The following is an 18,372-nucleotide window of genomic DNA, read 5'->3' on the forward strand; positions in this document are numbered from 1 at the left end:
TGGCAAAATTTGTGATGTCATTGCACCCTCTTGAGCCTGAACCCCCTCTACAGGTTCTTCGACAATGCATGGATCTATTAATTCTCTCTGAACTTCCTTCCCTTTATCCAATTTCTTCACATGCCAAACTTCTTATTGATTTTCTTGTCTACCATATTCTGTATCCTTATTTCTATCCCCAATTTTTTGTTTCCTTTCACCCCCTCAGCATACCACCTTTGAATGCCCATGTTTATGACATTTCTCATAATAAAATCCTTGCTTTTCGTACCTCACTTCCTGCCAAATTTTCTAATTTGTAGAAACAACAATCGGGAAAGCATCTACCTGATCTGCCAATAAATCCACCTCCACGCACATTCTCGCACCCGTAGCCCTAGTTCAATTAAGCGTAGCATTGTCAGTTCCCAGGTATCGACCAAACCTCATGGCTAGAATTTGTAAGCAATCAGGTTTGTACATGTGCATCGGAAGACCACGGAGAAATAACCATTGAGGGGCCGAGGATGGTTCCTACTTTAGGTTGAAATCCTTTATCCATCGAAAAAGACGAAATGGAAATCCAGCCAAAATCCTTCCTTCACGAGACTATCCATGAAGAAAATCTCGTTCATTCTTCATCTGAACCAGTATGTAAAAATCATCCATGAAACTAACAGAAGGGATCTCCGAAAGGCCCCACGACTTTATGATATTCAAACGGATAACATCAATGGATGGTCTAGATCGTAAAAATTTCAGAACCAACGCAAACCTAAAATCTTTCGCCACTTTGTTCATCTCAGCCTCCAAGAATATAAAACCAATATCTCCATCAACATCAACTGGATATCTCATGGCTAGTTTGAAAGAAGAAGAGAACAGGTTAACAGCATTAGCATTATAACATGATACTACATGGGCATACGATAAAGGTCTTGAACCACCTTTCGAAAGAGGCCCCACTAGTGGAGGATCCCCCAGAGGGCCGGAAGGCGCCACCATTGACTCCTACATAGTAAGCGTCTTACTTCAATGAGAATGGAAGAGAGACATACCTAATTTAGAATGATTCAGAGTACCGAAAGAAGAAAGCTTGCCAAAATTCAAAGTCCTAGAAAACCAGTAGGCGGCGAAGTGGGCGACCGTAGTTGCAGCTGATGACTCTTCTCTCTAGAGAAATTCTCATAGCAGGAGGAGGCTTAGGAATTCTCCTCTACAAATCCCGGAAACGGCACCATCTGACTCTCTTCTACGAAACCTCGAAACAACACCTAGTCGCTGTCATCTCAAGGGCTGAGAGTCCCTTCGTTGTCATCGTGAGATTTTTCGAACTCGCCGTAGTCCCACCACCATCTTCGTAAACCTCCTCTACAAATCCCAAAAAAACCACCCTCTACTTTGGTGTGCAGGGCCACAGAGAGCCAGATCCGAAGCAACGGCGACCACAATTGGATGGGTGATATCGGCGCGACTTGAGTGGCGATCGGCAGCAGCGTGGCCAGTGGTGGTCGTGCGCACGACGTCTTGCGCAAGAGTGCAGCGTGGCCAATGGTGGTCACGCGACGGCACACGGGCTATGGGGATTGGGTTGTCGCCGCCATTGCAGATCTAAATCGCGAGAGCTAGGGCTTCAAGGACTTGCTCGCCGGACACTAGGAGACCAAGCCGTCTGGAGATTTGCCTACGAAGAGGTGACATTCGGCGACAAAGGCTCTAGGGTTTGCGATCCAGTTCGTATCCTCACACACACACACAACTTATAAGAGTGACTAACATTTAAGTTCAAATAACATTTAAAAATGCTAACTGTAAGTTTAGATAACATTTAAAAATGCTCAGTTGAGCAGTCAGCATACAAGATATGGAATATGAATCCTCTTAGAAAATAGCAAGGTCAATAATTTTTATTTTTTTAGAGTAATGTACCATTCTTATCGTGCTGCTTGAATGCAGTATAGATCTCCATTATTTATGAGAGGGCCCATTCTAGGTATGCAAACCAATAAGAGTGACTAACAACTTATACTAAAATGCTAACTATAAGTTCAGATAACATTTAAAAATGCTCAGCTGAGCAGTCAGCATACAAGATATGGAATATGAATCCTTTTAGAAAATAGCAAGGTCAATAATTTTTATTTTTTTAGAGTAATGGGCCATTCTTATTGGGCTGCTTGAATGTAGTATAGATCTCCATTATCTATGAGAGGGCCCATTCTACGTATCACAAAATGTGTCTATATTTGCCAACTGGTAGATCAAGAAAGGGGCCATTAATCATTAGCCCCATATCTTCTTATTAATTGGCCTTATTGTCAAGCTATGGTTGCTACCAAAAGTTTTTGAGCTAGCGGGGACCATAAATGGTGAAAGTTCTCTGCGAGCCAGTGGGGACCATGGATGGTAATGGAGATATGTCCCGGGAGTCAGGTTGTCTGAACGTCCAATTGATGCACGAAAGTCGTGTCCGCATTCCGGACTTTACTTGATTAGCGAGAGCTAGGGGGAGGACGTTGATCCATAGGTTTGGTGCCGCACCAGGGGGTCCGAAGGGCTTGTTGGTGGCTAAAGTTCCTATGTAATCAAAAAAAAAAACAATGACATTTACTAAAGTTTCAAAAAATTTAAGAACTTCTCCTAAAATATTAAAAATGCGACAAATCTCTCCTGAGGTTTCTTTTTGACAAATCTTAATAGAGGTCTGTCACATTTTTAAAATCTCAAAAGAAGTTATTATCATTTTACCAAACCTCGAGGAAGGTGAGTATCTTTTATCCTTAAGGATTCGCTTGGATCAAAGATTTTACTTGGGGAAAGAAAGGAAAGGAAAGGAAACTAGGGAGGAAACTCATTTTCCCTTATATTTTCCTTTTTTTATTGCACAATGACAAAAATGAAAGTTTATTTTAATATGACTCAAAATTAGGAAAATGTTGATTCGAATGCACAATGGAAACACACACAACTCGAATCCGAAATAAGTAATGTAAGCATTCAATGATGAATATATGGAAATTAACAATTAATCACAAAAAGAATAAAATCAAGCAATAAGAATACACGACACAAGAAATTACGTGATTTAGTAATGTGCCTACGTCCACGAGAGCAAGAGGCCGATTTTCACTATCAGATTTTCAAGCTTACATAAAGGGTCATAAAATATAGTTTATGTACCAACCCTATGCGTACAAAAGACTTAGATTACAACTAAAACATTTACACAACGACCCTCAAAAGAAATTTATCTGAAATCTCCCAATCTACTGATCTTCTGATTCAAAATCTGTGACTTGCGCCTAACAAAACCGTCAATGGAGAGATACCAAGAGTTGAATCCTATAGACGACTGAAACCGTTGAACGTTAACCATCGAGAGTAAATTATCGATGCATTCATCGACTAACTGTTGATGGTTTGCCCCCTACAACATAACCCTGTCGCTCCACCTGAGACAATAGATTTGGACCACCTCCCGTCTAGCACTTGGAGACGTAAATCAAGTCCAAGACATGCTTGAACTTGTCTTTGGTAACATAAACTCCACCTACCTGAATACCTAGCTCCTTGAATGATCTTTTAAACCACAATGCTACCATGACAACTTCAGCCATTGCCAAGTACTCTGACTCAGTTGTTGAAAGTGCAACCTAAGACTGTACTCTGGATTTCCAACAAATTGGCCCTCCCACAACATACCTTATTGTAAACCCCCTGTCATCCAAGTCCCCTGCATAGTTTGCATCTACGAATCTCACAACTGAAGGATCACTCTGTTGGCCAACGAAAGCACCCCACTACACTAGTGTAGGAGATCTTTGACATGTCCCGAACATCATCATATGTACTTGGGTACTGAGCGGTAGACAATTTACATTGATTCGCCAATGGTGTACCAGTGACTGGTTTAACATTAACTATGCTAAAACTTTCCAACACCTTTTTCATGAAACCACCATGAGATAATCACAATTTCCCTACAGTTTTGTCCACAAAGCCACTTTAAGATAACCCCACTCTACTTGTAGCTTTATCCTTGCGAATCTTCAACCCAAGAATCTTCTTGGCTGTACCCAAAACTTCATGTCAAATTCCTAGAAATTGACATGTCAATCACATGAAACAACAAAATAATTACCCACTTGCATCTTATCGTCCTCTTCCCCTCTAAAAGTTCCACTAATTCCCACATCTGATTCTTATGCACTAACTCCATCTCCTCCACCACAACACTCATCCATCAAATTTTCCCTTTGCTGTGCACCGCATCTTGAAAAATAGTAGGAACCTTAATGGTAGTAATGAATGCATAAAATATCAGATCATCAAATTTATACTTGGGCGGTGGCTTGATAGTGACCCTGAGCCCATTGTGATAATGTTGGCCTCCTAAGTTAGAACTCCTTGCAATATGAACAAAGTCATCTCTGCCCTGAGTTTTGTAACTCCACCTGCATCACAATCTCTTTTCTGCTCTAGTTTATACAGTGATACTGCAGGTCTTCTGTGCTAGAACTCCTTGCATTTCTGTCCTGAGTCTCCAACATCACTTGCACAATATGCTTGTTGCTGCTGCAACTTTTTAGCCACTATTTCTCTTCATCTACTTGAGTACATTGCACCATGACTTTAACATTAACCATGTCTCCACTGATCACCACCTTGTTTATCGTTGGATCCCACAGCTTGAACCCCCCTTTCTAATACCCCCAAAAAATGTATCGTCTAGATCTTTCACTAAGTTTAGATCTCACCTCACTAAAAACGTGCATGGCTGGACCTCCAAACTCTCTCGGGCCAAAGAAGTCTACTGCATAACCTGTCCAAACCTCTCTTGCAACTTTCCCATCTAGTGATACTTTCGTCAATTGGTTAATTGAGAAACCCATCATACTCACTAACTTTACCAAGAAGTTCCTTGCAAGCCTTGCATACAACCTTTAACACCAGCGTACTCAGTTCCAATATCTGACCTGATGATCTTTCTTTCGGTTTGGTTTTCCACCTCAGCCACAAGTTAAAGATCACAAGTTAAACATGACAAACATCTTTAACTTGTGCCACATGACATACCCCCAGACCTTTCGTGATAAACTCACGAAATACCTATGTCCAACCGGTGATGTTACCCTCACGGGTTTCCAAACATCCAAAACAATGTAGTTAAGAATACCCTCCATTTTATGTGTGGTTGTTTTACACAAAACAATATTACCTGACTCAAAATTTGCAGCTACAACTCCACCTACAACTGTGTTACCCAGCAATGCATAGATATTCCCTGCTAACCTTTATCCCTTCATCACCATCAAGGTGCCTTTACACACCTTCATTAGCCCACTTTAAGACTTGTAACTATACCCATTACAATCAAAAGTGTTCAATGAAATCACATTCTTCTGTAGATTAGGTGCATGTCTTACATCACATAACGTCCTTACCACACCATCATACATCTTGATTCTGATATCCCTCATTTCGACAACTTTGCAAGCAGCATCATTTCCCATCAGAATGGAACCAGAACTCACCAATCTACAAGTGGTGAACCTATATTTATTGGGCATTATGTGATAAGAACATCACGAATCTAAGATCTAAGAATTTGTGAGGTGTTCTAAATTCGATGAAACAGAAAGCATATCACCATTACTGCTCCTTGAGTCTCCTTTTTTCACTACATTCGCAGATTTTGACGAACCCTCTTGAGTTTCTGTATTCCCCTTCTTCCACTCCGGACACTCCGATTTTATGTGCCCAATTTTCCCGCATTTAAATCACCAAACGTCATTCCTCATCTTGAACTGTGACTAAGTTTTATTATTAAATTATCCGCTCCAAAACTTGCCCATCCCACGATCCTAATTACCCTTCGCCACGAGCCGCTTACCTTGTGAACTCTCATCACTGACCTTCTTCCTTTGATGGAATCCCAACAATGCACTCGTGATATCTTCCAACTTCAGAGTTTCTTTCCTCCATGTCAGAGTCGTAACTAAATTCTCGTATGTAGGAGACGTAGGTAGGGAATTCAGTATCATCAATGTCTTGTTTTCAACTTCGAACTTCACGTTCACCCATTTTAGATCGCTGATGATCTAATTGAATATGTTGATGTGTTGATATAGATCCGAACCCTCTGACATCTTAAGCCCATAGTGTCTTTGCTTAAGATGCAACTTGTTCGATAAATACTTGGACATGTACTGGCTCTTCAGTTTCAGCCAATATGTCGTCAATGATTCCTCATCGATACATCACGTCATCGGCTAGACAAAGTCTGATAGTAGCCACAACCTACGCTTCCAACTCCTTCCAATTCTTGTCGTCCATGTCATCCGGCTTCCTTTTGTATAGTGCCTTCACCATATCTTGTTGCACCAACACACCCTTAATCCTCCTCTACCAAAGTCTAAAATTTCTCGTTCCATCAAACTTACCAACCTCGAGCTTCACTGAAGAAATCCCAACCATTGCAACCAATAGCTCTGATACCAATTGTTGATTCAAATACGTAGCGAAAACACACACAACTCAAATCCGGAATAAGTAATACAAGCACTCAACAATGAATATACGAGAATTAACAATCAACCACAAAGAGCATAAAATCAAGTAATAAGAACACATGATATAAGAAATTACGTGGTTCGACAATGTGTCCACGGGAGCAAGCGACTAATTTTCACTATCAAATCGTCAAGCTTATCCAGCTTATATCAAGGGTTAAAAAATATAGTTTATATACTAACACTATGAGTACAAAAGACCTACACTATAACTAAAACACTTCTGTAGCAATCCCCAGAGGAAAATTCTCCAAAATATCCCAATTTATTGATCTCACAATTCAAAATCTGTGACTTGCGTCGAACAAAACCATTGGCGATTTTAGCAAACCGTCGACGAAAAGATACCGAGAGCTGAATCCTACAGATGACTGAAATCGTCGACGGTTAACCATCGAGAGTAAATTGCGGATGCAACCGTCAACTAACCATCAATGGTTTTCCTTCTACAATCTTCTTCCTCGTTCTTTGCATTATTATGCTTCCCTAACGCATGCGTTCCACTCAAATTTGAGCCACATCTCCAACAGAAAAATTAAATGTTAATAATGTATAAAATCAAAATTTTGTTAATAGATTTGGTATATTTTTATTTTCTTTCTCACTTGATAACCAAACATAAAAATATGGATTTCTAGATATTTTCCTTTCTTAATATTTTCCTAGTTCCAAATGGAGCCTAAAAATTTAATTTAAATTAGGACTCAACTAAAGATCATTTGAAAAAAAAAAAAAAAACAATATGGACAAAAAAACATTTAAAATTATATAATTTTCATTTTATTATTAATGAAGATAATGATTAGATAATTTTAAATGAATGGAATAGGCATTTGGTGCAATTATTCATTTTCCTGTCTCAAAAAAAAAACAATAATCATTGTGAACGAATGTTCATTTCAGATAATAAAATACCATCTTCAAGCCATGCTCCTCCACTAATGGACAAAGAAAAGCTCATAAAAGTGCTAAACTTTTTATAAGTTTCAATGTGATTATTGATAGGATTGACTCTTAATCAGCCTTGCCCCACTATAAACTTTAATTAACATCAAAACATTGGTAGAGCCCAATGATGTTAAACATCTTAGCCTTTTCTATAAACACCAGGATAGATTATTGTTCACACTTTCATAACCCAACTGCATTGCTTTACACCTTTACAATACTGCTAATCTGCAGTATTCATGGTTTGATGTGGATCTTTTGAAGTCCCATTCATGATTTCTTGTGAGATCATCATCTTTAATTATCACGAGGAATTTGGATTTAATTAAATTTTGTATATACAATTGCATACACAGAATCTTGCTGCCAGCCATCAATGTCTACGCATTTCATGTACACTTGGAAAAATTTGACTGGAAGAATGAATCAGTCCTGCGGCTAACATGGAGAGAATCATGTGGGCATTTTCATTTTTCAGTGTCATGACTCACGAGTGATTCTCCAATAGATCAGGCAACGCAATCTTCCCGGCGTTGTTCCGGTCGAGCTTGCTGAACTGGTCGCAGATCTGCAACAAATCTTTCTCCCCTATCTTCCCCATCTCCTTGAGCTTGTAGATGATGTACTCTGATTTACTGGTGGGAGGTAGAAAAGGTAAAAAGAAAATGAGAGTCTGTTTGATAACATTGTATTGTGATAATTCATTGATAAAGAACACTATACATATCAAAGAGCATGGTCTTGAACCATCTATGCAGTGCAGACTAAAAAAAAAGGTGAGGAATGGAAAAAAGGAAGCCAATTTCAAATAACACAGTATCAGTAATACGGAGGAAGCAAAAGCTCCACACTGAAGACAAAAAATCTACCACTCAAGAGGTTTGCGCAGAAAAGGATGTGTTTAATGGCCACAAAAATGTGATCAAATAAGTTTGAAAAAAATGCAGCATGTTATATAACCATTTTATCTAAAAGCTTAAAAGTATTAAGCTGTGGTCCAACAATATATATCAAGATTTAACACTCGTATAGTATAGTCCGACAATACACCCGAATGCAATAGTTTTTTTTAAATTTCGGGCAAACTAAAACCCAGGATCTCTTGTAACTAACTTTGATACCACCGTAGATACTAGTTACCTAAAAACTTAAGCTATTAGATTGTGGGGGCAGCAATATATATCAAGCTTTAAGCTTTAACACAACTGCACAATATATTCATGAGAAATGTTGATATTCATATCCATAGAATCAATTGTATACAGAACTCTTTCTCCAAGGAAAGATGAACAAAGTTGTATAAGAGGACAGACAGTGATGCTCTTAATTTTGCGTCTTCCTGCATCTTGTATGTTTAAATTCAATTGATTTCTCAAATTGTGGAGCTAAGGTGATCAGAAGGAAATGGAAATTGAAGTGTAGACACCCACTTGGGCTTACCTGATGAATCCGTTGTGATTGATATCAGCAGCGAGCAAATCCTGGACTGTGATTTCCCGATGCAGCACCCAGTTCGCAATCCTCCGGTGTCTCTTGTCAATCCTGGCCTCAGCCAGGTACAGAAACGCACGCGCCACCGCCAGCGTCGACAGCAACAGCCAAACCGCCGCAAAAAGTCTCCCGGGCAGCGTCTGGAAGGCTCTGTCACCGTACCCCACCGTCGTCACCGACATAACCGCCAGGTAAACCGAGTCGACCAAATCCAAACCCTCCACGAAATACAACGCCGAAGTTCCCACCCCAATGCACAGGAGCACAACCCCAAGCGCCAATCCTACCTTCAATCGAATCCTCATCCTCCCTTTCTTCACATCCACGATGTAATTCTTCGCCGAAAAGCCGCCGTCAGCCGCCTCGATCCCTCTCAGTATCATGCTCTCCTGCGAGTCGAGCGCGTAGTTCACGACCCCACTGAGCAGTATGTGAATGAACCCGAACCCCACGAGCACGAAGACGCAGGCGAAGGCCTTAGCCGCCGGCGAGACGGGGACGATGTCGCCGTAGCCGATGGTGCACATGGTGACGATGCAGAAGTAGAGGGCGTCGGCGACGGGGTGGGTCTCGGCGCCGGAGAAGTGGTCCCGATTGAAGGCGTAGATCAGGATGCCGAGGGAGAGGTAGAGCAGGAGCAGCAAGACCGCCTGCCGGACGATGGACCCGGACTCGGGCCGCGGGTTGGGGATCTGGGTCGCCGTCGGCCGTTGGCGTTTGAGGTCCCGCACGACGACCATGGCGGGCGCCGTCTTTGACCGCTGGAGGCTGGATTTGCACTTGGGGCGGGCATTCTGAGCTCCGGAGAGAATTGGGTGTTGGGTATGATCTCCAAAAACAGAAGATGGGTATTCTTCGTGGAGAATTGCTTGGGGTTGGGTGCTTGTTTGGGAAGCGAGAAGGGGCTCAGCGTCCATATGGTGTGGAATTCATATGGAGGCTCGTGAACATGAACCACGAGTAGAGAGAGAGACAGAGAGAGGTGGAGATGAGATGGAGAGGATATGGTGGGGTACAAAGGGTAAGGGTTTGCAATCAATCCATCATTCAGCAGTGGACAGCTGCTGGACCTGGACCCATCAATGGATGGTGGAGAAGAAGTTGATTTTCCTGCAACAATCAAAATTGAGGAGTGTGGGAAACTGAGCTACTGGTTTTTTCTTTTTGATTTTTTTGATGAATGGGTTTGATTTGGGTTTTGCGTCAGATTGGGCGTTTTCTTTCGTGGAGGGAAAAGCTGGAAAGAGGACTTTTGGGGTGGGAGTTACTTGTCCCGCCCGCATCTTCCCATTAGAGAAAATGCCAAAATATGTGAAGAGCTTCTTCAATTCTTCCCACTCCACTGGAACCAAGAAACAAACCCACCCACTTTGTCTTCCAACTTTTGAGTTCATAATTTGAAAAAAAAATAAAAATAAAACAATTATGATTCAAAATATGCATTATAATCTATTAATCTAGGCCTTAAAAATTATTTAACATTTAAAGTTGGAAAATTTTAAATTTAGAGTTTTAAACATGTCAAGTCTTAGAAGTGATAAAAAAAAAAAGATGAGAAATGATTGCATACCATTGGATTACCTCAAATTTATTGTGAACTCCTAATCCATTCATATATATATATAGATGCATATATTTTTTGTTGGTGTTAATAAGTTATAATGCAAAAGATTATATTAAAGAATTTCTTGGTACAAGTTAAATGATAATGGCTTCGGAATTTGTTATTAATTTGGCTACATTATGCTCTGCCTCATTTATTTTTGATACTGAATTTTATGCCCATTTCAAGGCCAAATTGATCAAACAAAGCTAAATGAAATTGAGTATTTTTATTCTAGTTAAATTTTAATATGTATAGTTATTTAATAAAAATTAAATACCTTTTAAGAGATAGTGTGGATTTAGATGAGCAAATGGTAGATGAACTCGTTATGTTAACCTCTGTCAGAGGTCTAAAGATAGGAATGGTGAGAATGGTAGAAATTTGATAGGAATGGTGTAAACCCAGGAGGGGAGGGGTGAATTGGGATTTAAAAATATTTTACTAATTTAAACATTTCCGATTCACCACATTATATCTCACTTAAAATAAAATACGTGTATGAAAAATAATTATGACAATAAGTAAACATTCATACACATGCGGAAATTAAAGTACGGAAATTTAAATGAGATAGAGAGAGAGAGACACACACACACACGATTTGTTATCGATATTCGGTCAAACCAGTCTACGTCCCCGCCTTGAGCATAAAAATCATTTATCATTTTGCTCATAAAATTCTCCCCCTTTTGGCATCAGCAAAAAGGGTTGTTGTTTATGGTGTGGCTCTTATATTTCGTGGGGGCTTATGAACAATGGGAGGAAAACATATGTTGGTGCAACAGTAATGACTCGTCAACAAGTGTCATGTGCTCTTCGACGAGACGATGTTGAGAGGTGGAAAACTGCAGAGTTCAAGACTCATCGACAAGTGGGTTGACTAGTTAATGAGTAGTCTTCTTTGACTCATTGACGAATCCCCTATACTCGTTGACGAGTGCACCTAGGTTGTGAGAAAATATTTGAATTTTGAATGTAAATGGTGTGACGATTGGGGATTCGGAGGGAAGCCTCTGAGGGCTTGTTATATATGCTCTTTTGGGCATCTTTTGACGTGTAAAAGAGTAGGAGAGGGGTGAGAGAAGGTGAAAAGATTATTGAGTGTGTATCTTTGATCTTCATAGTGAAATCTTTTGCCGATTGCTCTTGTATATGTAGGTTTTGCCAAACCACGTAATTCCTGGTGTCGTTGCCTTTATTATTGCTTTCTTTATATTGTTACGGTTAAGGATATATTCTATTTATCATCATTTAGATTGTTGCAAGTGCATATTTGATCCTTTTACAACAATATTGTTGTTCTGCTGTGCATTGTTGGTATCAGAGCGTGCTATTGGCCTTTGAATTGAAGGATCTCTTAGTGTAACAAAATTTGGTGAAAGGTTTATACATAATTTTAACTGGATAGCATGGATGCAACAACTTGGAATGAATTGGGAGCAATCATTTGTTTAGTTTGGCTAAGGACATGTTGTATCACATCATGGATGAGAATTCTCCAGCATTAGTTTGGTGAAAACGGAAATGCCGATATATGTCTGAGGGTTCGTCAAAATCTACAAGTGTAAGACTCAAAATGTAGTGATAGAGGTATACTACGTGTTTCATCCGATTTGGAGTGCCTCACAGGTGATTTTTGGATCTTAGATACTGGATTATCCTAGAGATTTTACATCTACAGATCAGTTTATACTGGTTGTATTTTGATTCAAAATGATATTTCATGCAAAACGTTTGTTATTGGAAATGTCAAAATCGGAATGTATGGGGATGTTGTAAGAACCATATGTGATGTAAAGCTCGAATTGGGTCTAAGGAAGAATGATATTTCATTGGGAATTTTAGACCATAATGGAAGTTATTACAAGTCTGAATGTGGAGAAATGAAAGTGTGTGAAGGTAACTTGATAGTGATGAAAAAGGAAAAAGTAGCGGGAAATATTTATGCACTACAGAGTGTTACGGTTGTAGGTGGAGTTGTAACTGTTGAATCCGAGTCAGGTATCCTGTGGCATATGCGGTTAAAGCAAATGAGTGACAACATGTATTCAGATAGTTGGGAACCAATGATGATAACATCAGGGATAGACATATGTATTTCATGGGTTTATCACGAAGGGTATTGGTGTACTTTATGTAGTGGTTGAGGTAGAGTGTAAGAACCCGACCTGAGAAATCTGTATTAAATAAATGAGAAAAGGGAAGGAAAGTTAAGAACGAGAAAACAACAGGGCTCATCAACGAGGCTTCTTCTCTCATCGATGAAGTCTCTTCTGTGGCTCCTCGGCAAGATTTAGAGGATCGTCAATGAGAGGATACCAAGAGATTTCTGGAATTTTGGAATCTCAGGCTCATCGACGAGGCCAACTCCATCGTCGACGAACTCCCTTCTTCTGCTCGTCGACAAGCATTCCACTTCATCGACGAGGTTGACCGGGTCAAGGGGTCTATAAATATCATTTAGTTTGCTTCATTACTAAGAAACTAAAAATCCTTTCTCTCTCTCTCTCTCTCTCTCTAAGGTTTCGGGTCATCTGTTACTTGAATCAACGATCTGATGTTACTACATGGATCAGGGGGAGAACCTCTACGATTATAGTGGATCGGATTTTCGTTTCGAGAATTTTTGGGTTTTATCCCAAAATTGAGATAAGGGTATAAGTTCATTTTTGGTTCGATAGATTGGTAGTAAATAGGATTGTGTTGAAGTATTGTTCTTTGGTTTTTAGGTTTTGGGAACTCAATTCGTTGTTTTGGAGCCGTCTAATTCGTATTTCAGTTTTTGGAGAAAGCTAAGGGGTTTTTGTTTATATCAGTTGTTTTGTGAAATCTGAATCGATAAAACGGTGGTTTACGATTCTACAGATGTTTTGGTTACTTATTTGGGAAAATCTATCAGATGAAATTTTGGGTTTACAGTTTTTGGAAAAATTAAGGGTTTTGGGTATTATCTCCATTTCTGTTGAAAAAATATATATTTGGTTAAACTGTAATATAGAGATGACCGCACCTTTGATTATGTTAAACGGTATTTTTGGATTTACTGATATGAGATTATTATTTACCCAAATAAGTGTGGAATGAGCTTGTATATTGAAATGAGTTGAGTTGTGAGTTGTTGAACTGAGATATAGGAACATGAGTTCAAAATTGTTCCAGGTTTTGTGAAAATACTGAGTCGGAATAATATTGTAGAGGATATATCAAAGCGGGCCGGATTAAAATGCCACAAGCTGAGATATTGAACCATGTCGAAATAATACTGTAGGCGGCCAAGTCGGTTAACTATCGTAGGCTTAGATATCCGACTTGAGGTCGAGAGTGTGAAATACCACTTATTATGTCAGTTGGTCACCAAAGGGTGTGAGACACCAGATTTGCATCGATTCAACGCTGAGGGGGCTTATGCTATACTAAGTTACTGGGGGTGCCGTGTAATGTAGTCGGCTTAGGCCGAAGAGTGTGACGACACTAGACCGAGGTGTTTTGTGTGATATACTGGAACTGTATTATGTTTTACTGTTAAAATAACACTCATGTGCCACACATTGATATAACCTAATTCTTCTTTACTGAGAAGTGTTTCACCCCAATCATACAAATGTGTTTCAGGTCCTTTGAGTAGCCGACACTAGCGTTCTAGCATTTTGGGAGCGTGGTTGTTGGTTAAAGTTGTATTAGAACTTGTGTAAGTACTAAATTATGGCTGGGTTGTTTTTTTGGGTTTTGTAGACACCTGGGGATACGTTTTTTATTATGGGACTTAGGTTTTGATTTTGTATAGATTCTGGTATGGTGTTATGAATGTAATAAGTTGAATATTTCCGCTGGGTATATTGTGTATGTGATGGTGTATGGGGTATACGTGAACCCTACAGGGTTGGACCCTTATATTGTGTAGTATCATGGATGGTTGTATGATACAGGGACAAGTTAGGTTACTAAATCACACCCTGCGGCCAATTTTCAGGTTTAGGGCATGACAACTTGGTATCAAAGCTAACTAGGTTGTTAAGTCTTATAGACTTGGTTAGGCCTGATTAGGTGAACATAACAAAATATAGGAATATAGGGAATGGGTAGAGTAGGTCGAGGGTTGTCTTGTAGCTAGACATGGATTCATTGGTGGTGTTTTGTGTTTTTCCTGTAATGACGATTTTACTAAAATCATGGCAAACCATTGATGATTTTGTATTTGTGTAGTGGGGCAGGCCTGGACCCGAGAGTTTAGAAGTTAACATGATTATTCTGCAATGATTGTGTTAATTGTGATATGATAGAGGAATGCTAATTTATTCCTATCCTCTTTTCAGAATGGAGCCCAATGATAGCAACTAAGATAGTAGCTCGGAGGGGATTATGAGTGAAGGGTCTCCTTCCGTGGCTCGGGGTTTGACCAGGCAAATTATCCAAGAGATCAGGTGAAGTGTTACGGTACGTGAGTGTTTGCCTACTACTGCGGGTTGCACCATTGAGAAGTTCACCCGCATCCATCCTCCGACGTTTACAAGAGGATATGACCCGATAGTGGTGGAGAATTGGGTGTAGAAGACGGAAAAGATACTGAATGTTCTGCACTGCACCGACAAGCAGAAAGTTCTCTATGCTACGTTTTAGCTGACAGGAGAAGCTAAGAGATGGTGGATGGTTGTGAGTCTACTTGAGGAGCAGAGAGCCAATTCATCAGGAATGTCGTGGTTCCATTTTAAGAAGGTATTCTTTGAAAGATACTTCCTGGCTTCCACCTGTGACGCAAAGGCAAACGAATTCTCAAGTTTGACCCAGGGGATCCTGATAGTGCAAAGTTACGCAGCTAGATACATGGAGCTATCACATTTTGCGCCATGTATGATCTCAAACGAGTACAAAAAGACTCGGAGGTTCGAGAAAGGTCTGAGGAAGGATATTCGTAGGCTAGTGGGAATGTTGTAGATTCGGGAGTTTCCTGTTTTAGTGGATAAAGCCATCGTCGTTGAGGCTGGTCTCCTAGAGGATGAGGTGGTACAGGATCAGAAGAAGAGGTTAATGCCTTTTGGTTCTCAGATTGGTTCTTGTCATGGGCAGTGGAAGAAAAGGAACTACAGTTTGGGTAATCGCGAGAGTACAGAACCATGGGGTCCACAGGGGAATCGATCTCACAAGCGTTGTACCAGGTGCAACAAATGGCATGATGGTGAATGTCAGTCGTTTGTGGGTAACTGTTACAGCTATGGCAAATTAGGTCACAAGTCCTGAGACTGTCATATGCAGATGAATGGTACGCCTGCATTGAGTCAGAATCGGGGAAATAATTAGGTGCCTCAGGGAAACTTTTAAGGAAACACAGCTCAGGAGAGAGTGTACTCACTTATTCTAACATATGCAGAACATGCTGGCAATATGGTGACAGGTACCATGTTACTGCTTTCAAATAAAGTTGTTGTCTTATTTGATTTAGGAGCAAGCCACTGCTTTATATTTGTAAACTTTGTGAAACTATGTGGAGTTGAAACCCAAGTGATGGATAAGGGGTAGTCTGTGGCTACACTGTGACAACCCGAATAATAATGAAATTTAAATAATAAATAGAGAGGGAAATAGAAATAGAAACCAAAAGGAGTTCGTAGACTTCATCGACGAACACAGGGTTTCGTCGACGAAGGCTTTAAGGATTTCATCGATGAACACAGGGTTTTGTTGACGAAGAAATACCGAGAGGGGTTTTGGTGCCGACTGAATTTCGTCGACGAAATTAATGAGAATTCGTTGACAAAGGATGCAACTCGTCAATGAAATCCCCTGTCTATATATATATATATATGAAAATTTTGATTTTTAAACTTAATTTTAAGCTTCCTCTCCACTCTCTCTCTCTCTCTCTCTCTCTCTCTCTCTCTCTCTCTCTCTCTCTCTCTCTCTCTCTCTCTTTTTCTCTCTCTTCGTTTTTGGCCATTTTTAGGCCGGATCGACGATCCGAAGTCACCACGATGCTCCTGGGGAAGTTCTCTCCAAATCTGCCGGAGCGGATCGTTGGTGAAAACAAGTTGGAAATCATCCCAGAGTTGAGGTAAGGCTTTTTAAGCCAAATTTGGTCTTGTGATAGTTGTAGGAAATGATATACGTATGAAAATACTGAAGTTTAATACTGAAAATTTTCAGTTTCAGGGTATTGAGCAGGAAATCCTACGGGGGTTAGGCTAGGATAGTCTAGAGGCTTTCTCAGTAGCCAGGTAAGGGAATAAACTAAAACAATTATTTTCCATGCAAGTTATTATTAATTATGAGCACATTTATTTTCAGAAAAGCATATGCTATATTTGTTTATCACACATGAAATGTATATTTGGAAAATACTGCTATTATGATTAAAATGTATATGTATGTATAAGATGCTAGAAATGATGATTTTAGAATATAAGGTATGACTTTAAATGGTACATGTGTGGCATGAACATTAATTTTATGTGAAGTGAATCATGATATGAATGATTTTACAAGCAAAGCATATTTTCATGTATCTTGAAAAGACGAGTTATGCTATATTGAGTTTGACGAATATATGATAAATGAGTTATTTTAAGAATGTAAATACCTGAAATGATTCTGGCGCGAAGCCACATGTATGATTTCGGCACGAGGCCGTATGTATGATTTTTGCGCGAGGCTGTATTTATAAAATGTTCGGCACAAGGCCGTATTTACGAAATTATGTACTATATGTTGTCAGAACTCGAATGTTAGTTTAGTTTAGTTTAGGAGCTCGGTACCATAGCTATATGTGTAGATCAGATATCTACGTCAAATTAGTGCTAACCATTCCACGAGGGGATGGGAGATGGATAATCGATATGGCTTTTAGTAGAGTGTGGACGTCCACCTGACAGTCCGGACCAGGGTGTGGTGGGCTTATCATACTTACAGACATATTTGATTCGGCAGTAGTGGGCCAGCCATTGTCGGGTCCTGCCTTCGGGCTGCACAACCCGTCATGGGGGGTAATACATGACACCAGCTAGCTATTCATCCTGAGTATATTTTTAGTATTGCAGTTATAACAAATGTTTATGTATGTTATGTTTTATTAATAAATATGAAAGTTTATAAGAACATATACTTTATGATGAATGTTTACTGATACACGGAATGAATTGTATATGTATAATTGCATTAAATGTTCATATTGTCACACAACTGTATTTAATTTATTTTCCTTTACTGAGAAGTGTCTCACCCCCAAACTTAATTAATTTTTCAGGAGCCCCTGAGAGACCGGCGGGTCAAGGCCGCCGTTGAGTCAATGAGATTACCCTGTGAGGAGGGTAAGATTTTGTAATAGGGTATGAGTTATTTTGTGTTTGACTCTAGAGATATTTTAAAATGTATATGAGGATGTATGGAAGTACAGTTTTATAATGTTATAGAAAGCTCTGGTATTATGCTTTTCAGGATGGATGTTTGGATTTTATGTTTACTGTTACTTAGGTTTCCACTGTGACTGATAGGTGTCCCCGTTACCCACGGGTTCGGGTTGACCATTTCATTCATTAGATTTTATTTTATATTAAGTAAAATTTAAGGTCGTTATATACACCGTCTGGGAGTGTGGTGATCTGTATAAAGATGTTAGGGAACTGCCCAGTGGTAATTCAGGGAAGGTCGCTACCAATTAATTTGGTTGTAACGACCAGCTAAATTCTATAAATATTTTAAAATTTTCCAATAATAAATACTATGAAATTCCACCACTCCGATACCATCTACTATAAATAACCATCAACCTATGCAGCAAGAAGCTTA

General features: G+C 39.6%; 2 protein-coding genes across 2 annotated transcripts; one reads left to right on the top strand and one right to left on the bottom strand.

The window, feature by feature from the left end:
- Positions 1-7,795: 7,795 nt before the first annotated feature.
- LOC131155792 (two-pore potassium channel 5) lies at positions 7,796-10,308 on the bottom strand. Its single transcript, XM_058109203.1, has 2 exons — positions 8,940-10,308; positions 7,796-8,134 (listed from the first exon to the last, which is right to left on the bottom strand). The coding sequence occupies exons 1-2, from the start codon at positions 9,905-9,907 to the stop codon at positions 7,987-7,989; spliced, it is 1,116 nt and encodes a 371-aa protein (XP_057965186.1). The 5' UTR covers positions 9,908-10,308; the 3' UTR covers positions 7,796-7,986.
- A 4,977-nt stretch (positions 10,309-15,285) lies between these two features.
- Positions 15,286-15,831, top strand: LOC131156133 (uncharacterized). Its single transcript, XM_058109579.1, has 2 exons — positions 15,286-15,442; positions 15,551-15,831. The coding sequence occupies exons 1-2, from the start codon at positions 15,286-15,288 to the stop codon at positions 15,829-15,831; spliced, it is 438 nt and encodes a 145-aa protein (XP_057965562.1).
- Positions 15,832-18,372: the final 2,541 nt, after the last annotated feature.

This window comes from Malania oleifera, chromosome 5 (genome assembly GCF_029873635.1).
Source record: "Malania oleifera isolate guangnan ecotype guangnan chromosome 5, ASM2987363v1, whole genome shotgun sequence".
In the NCBI taxonomy this organism is placed as follows: domain Eukaryota; kingdom Viridiplantae; phylum Streptophyta; class Magnoliopsida; order Santalales; family Ximeniaceae; genus Malania; species Malania oleifera.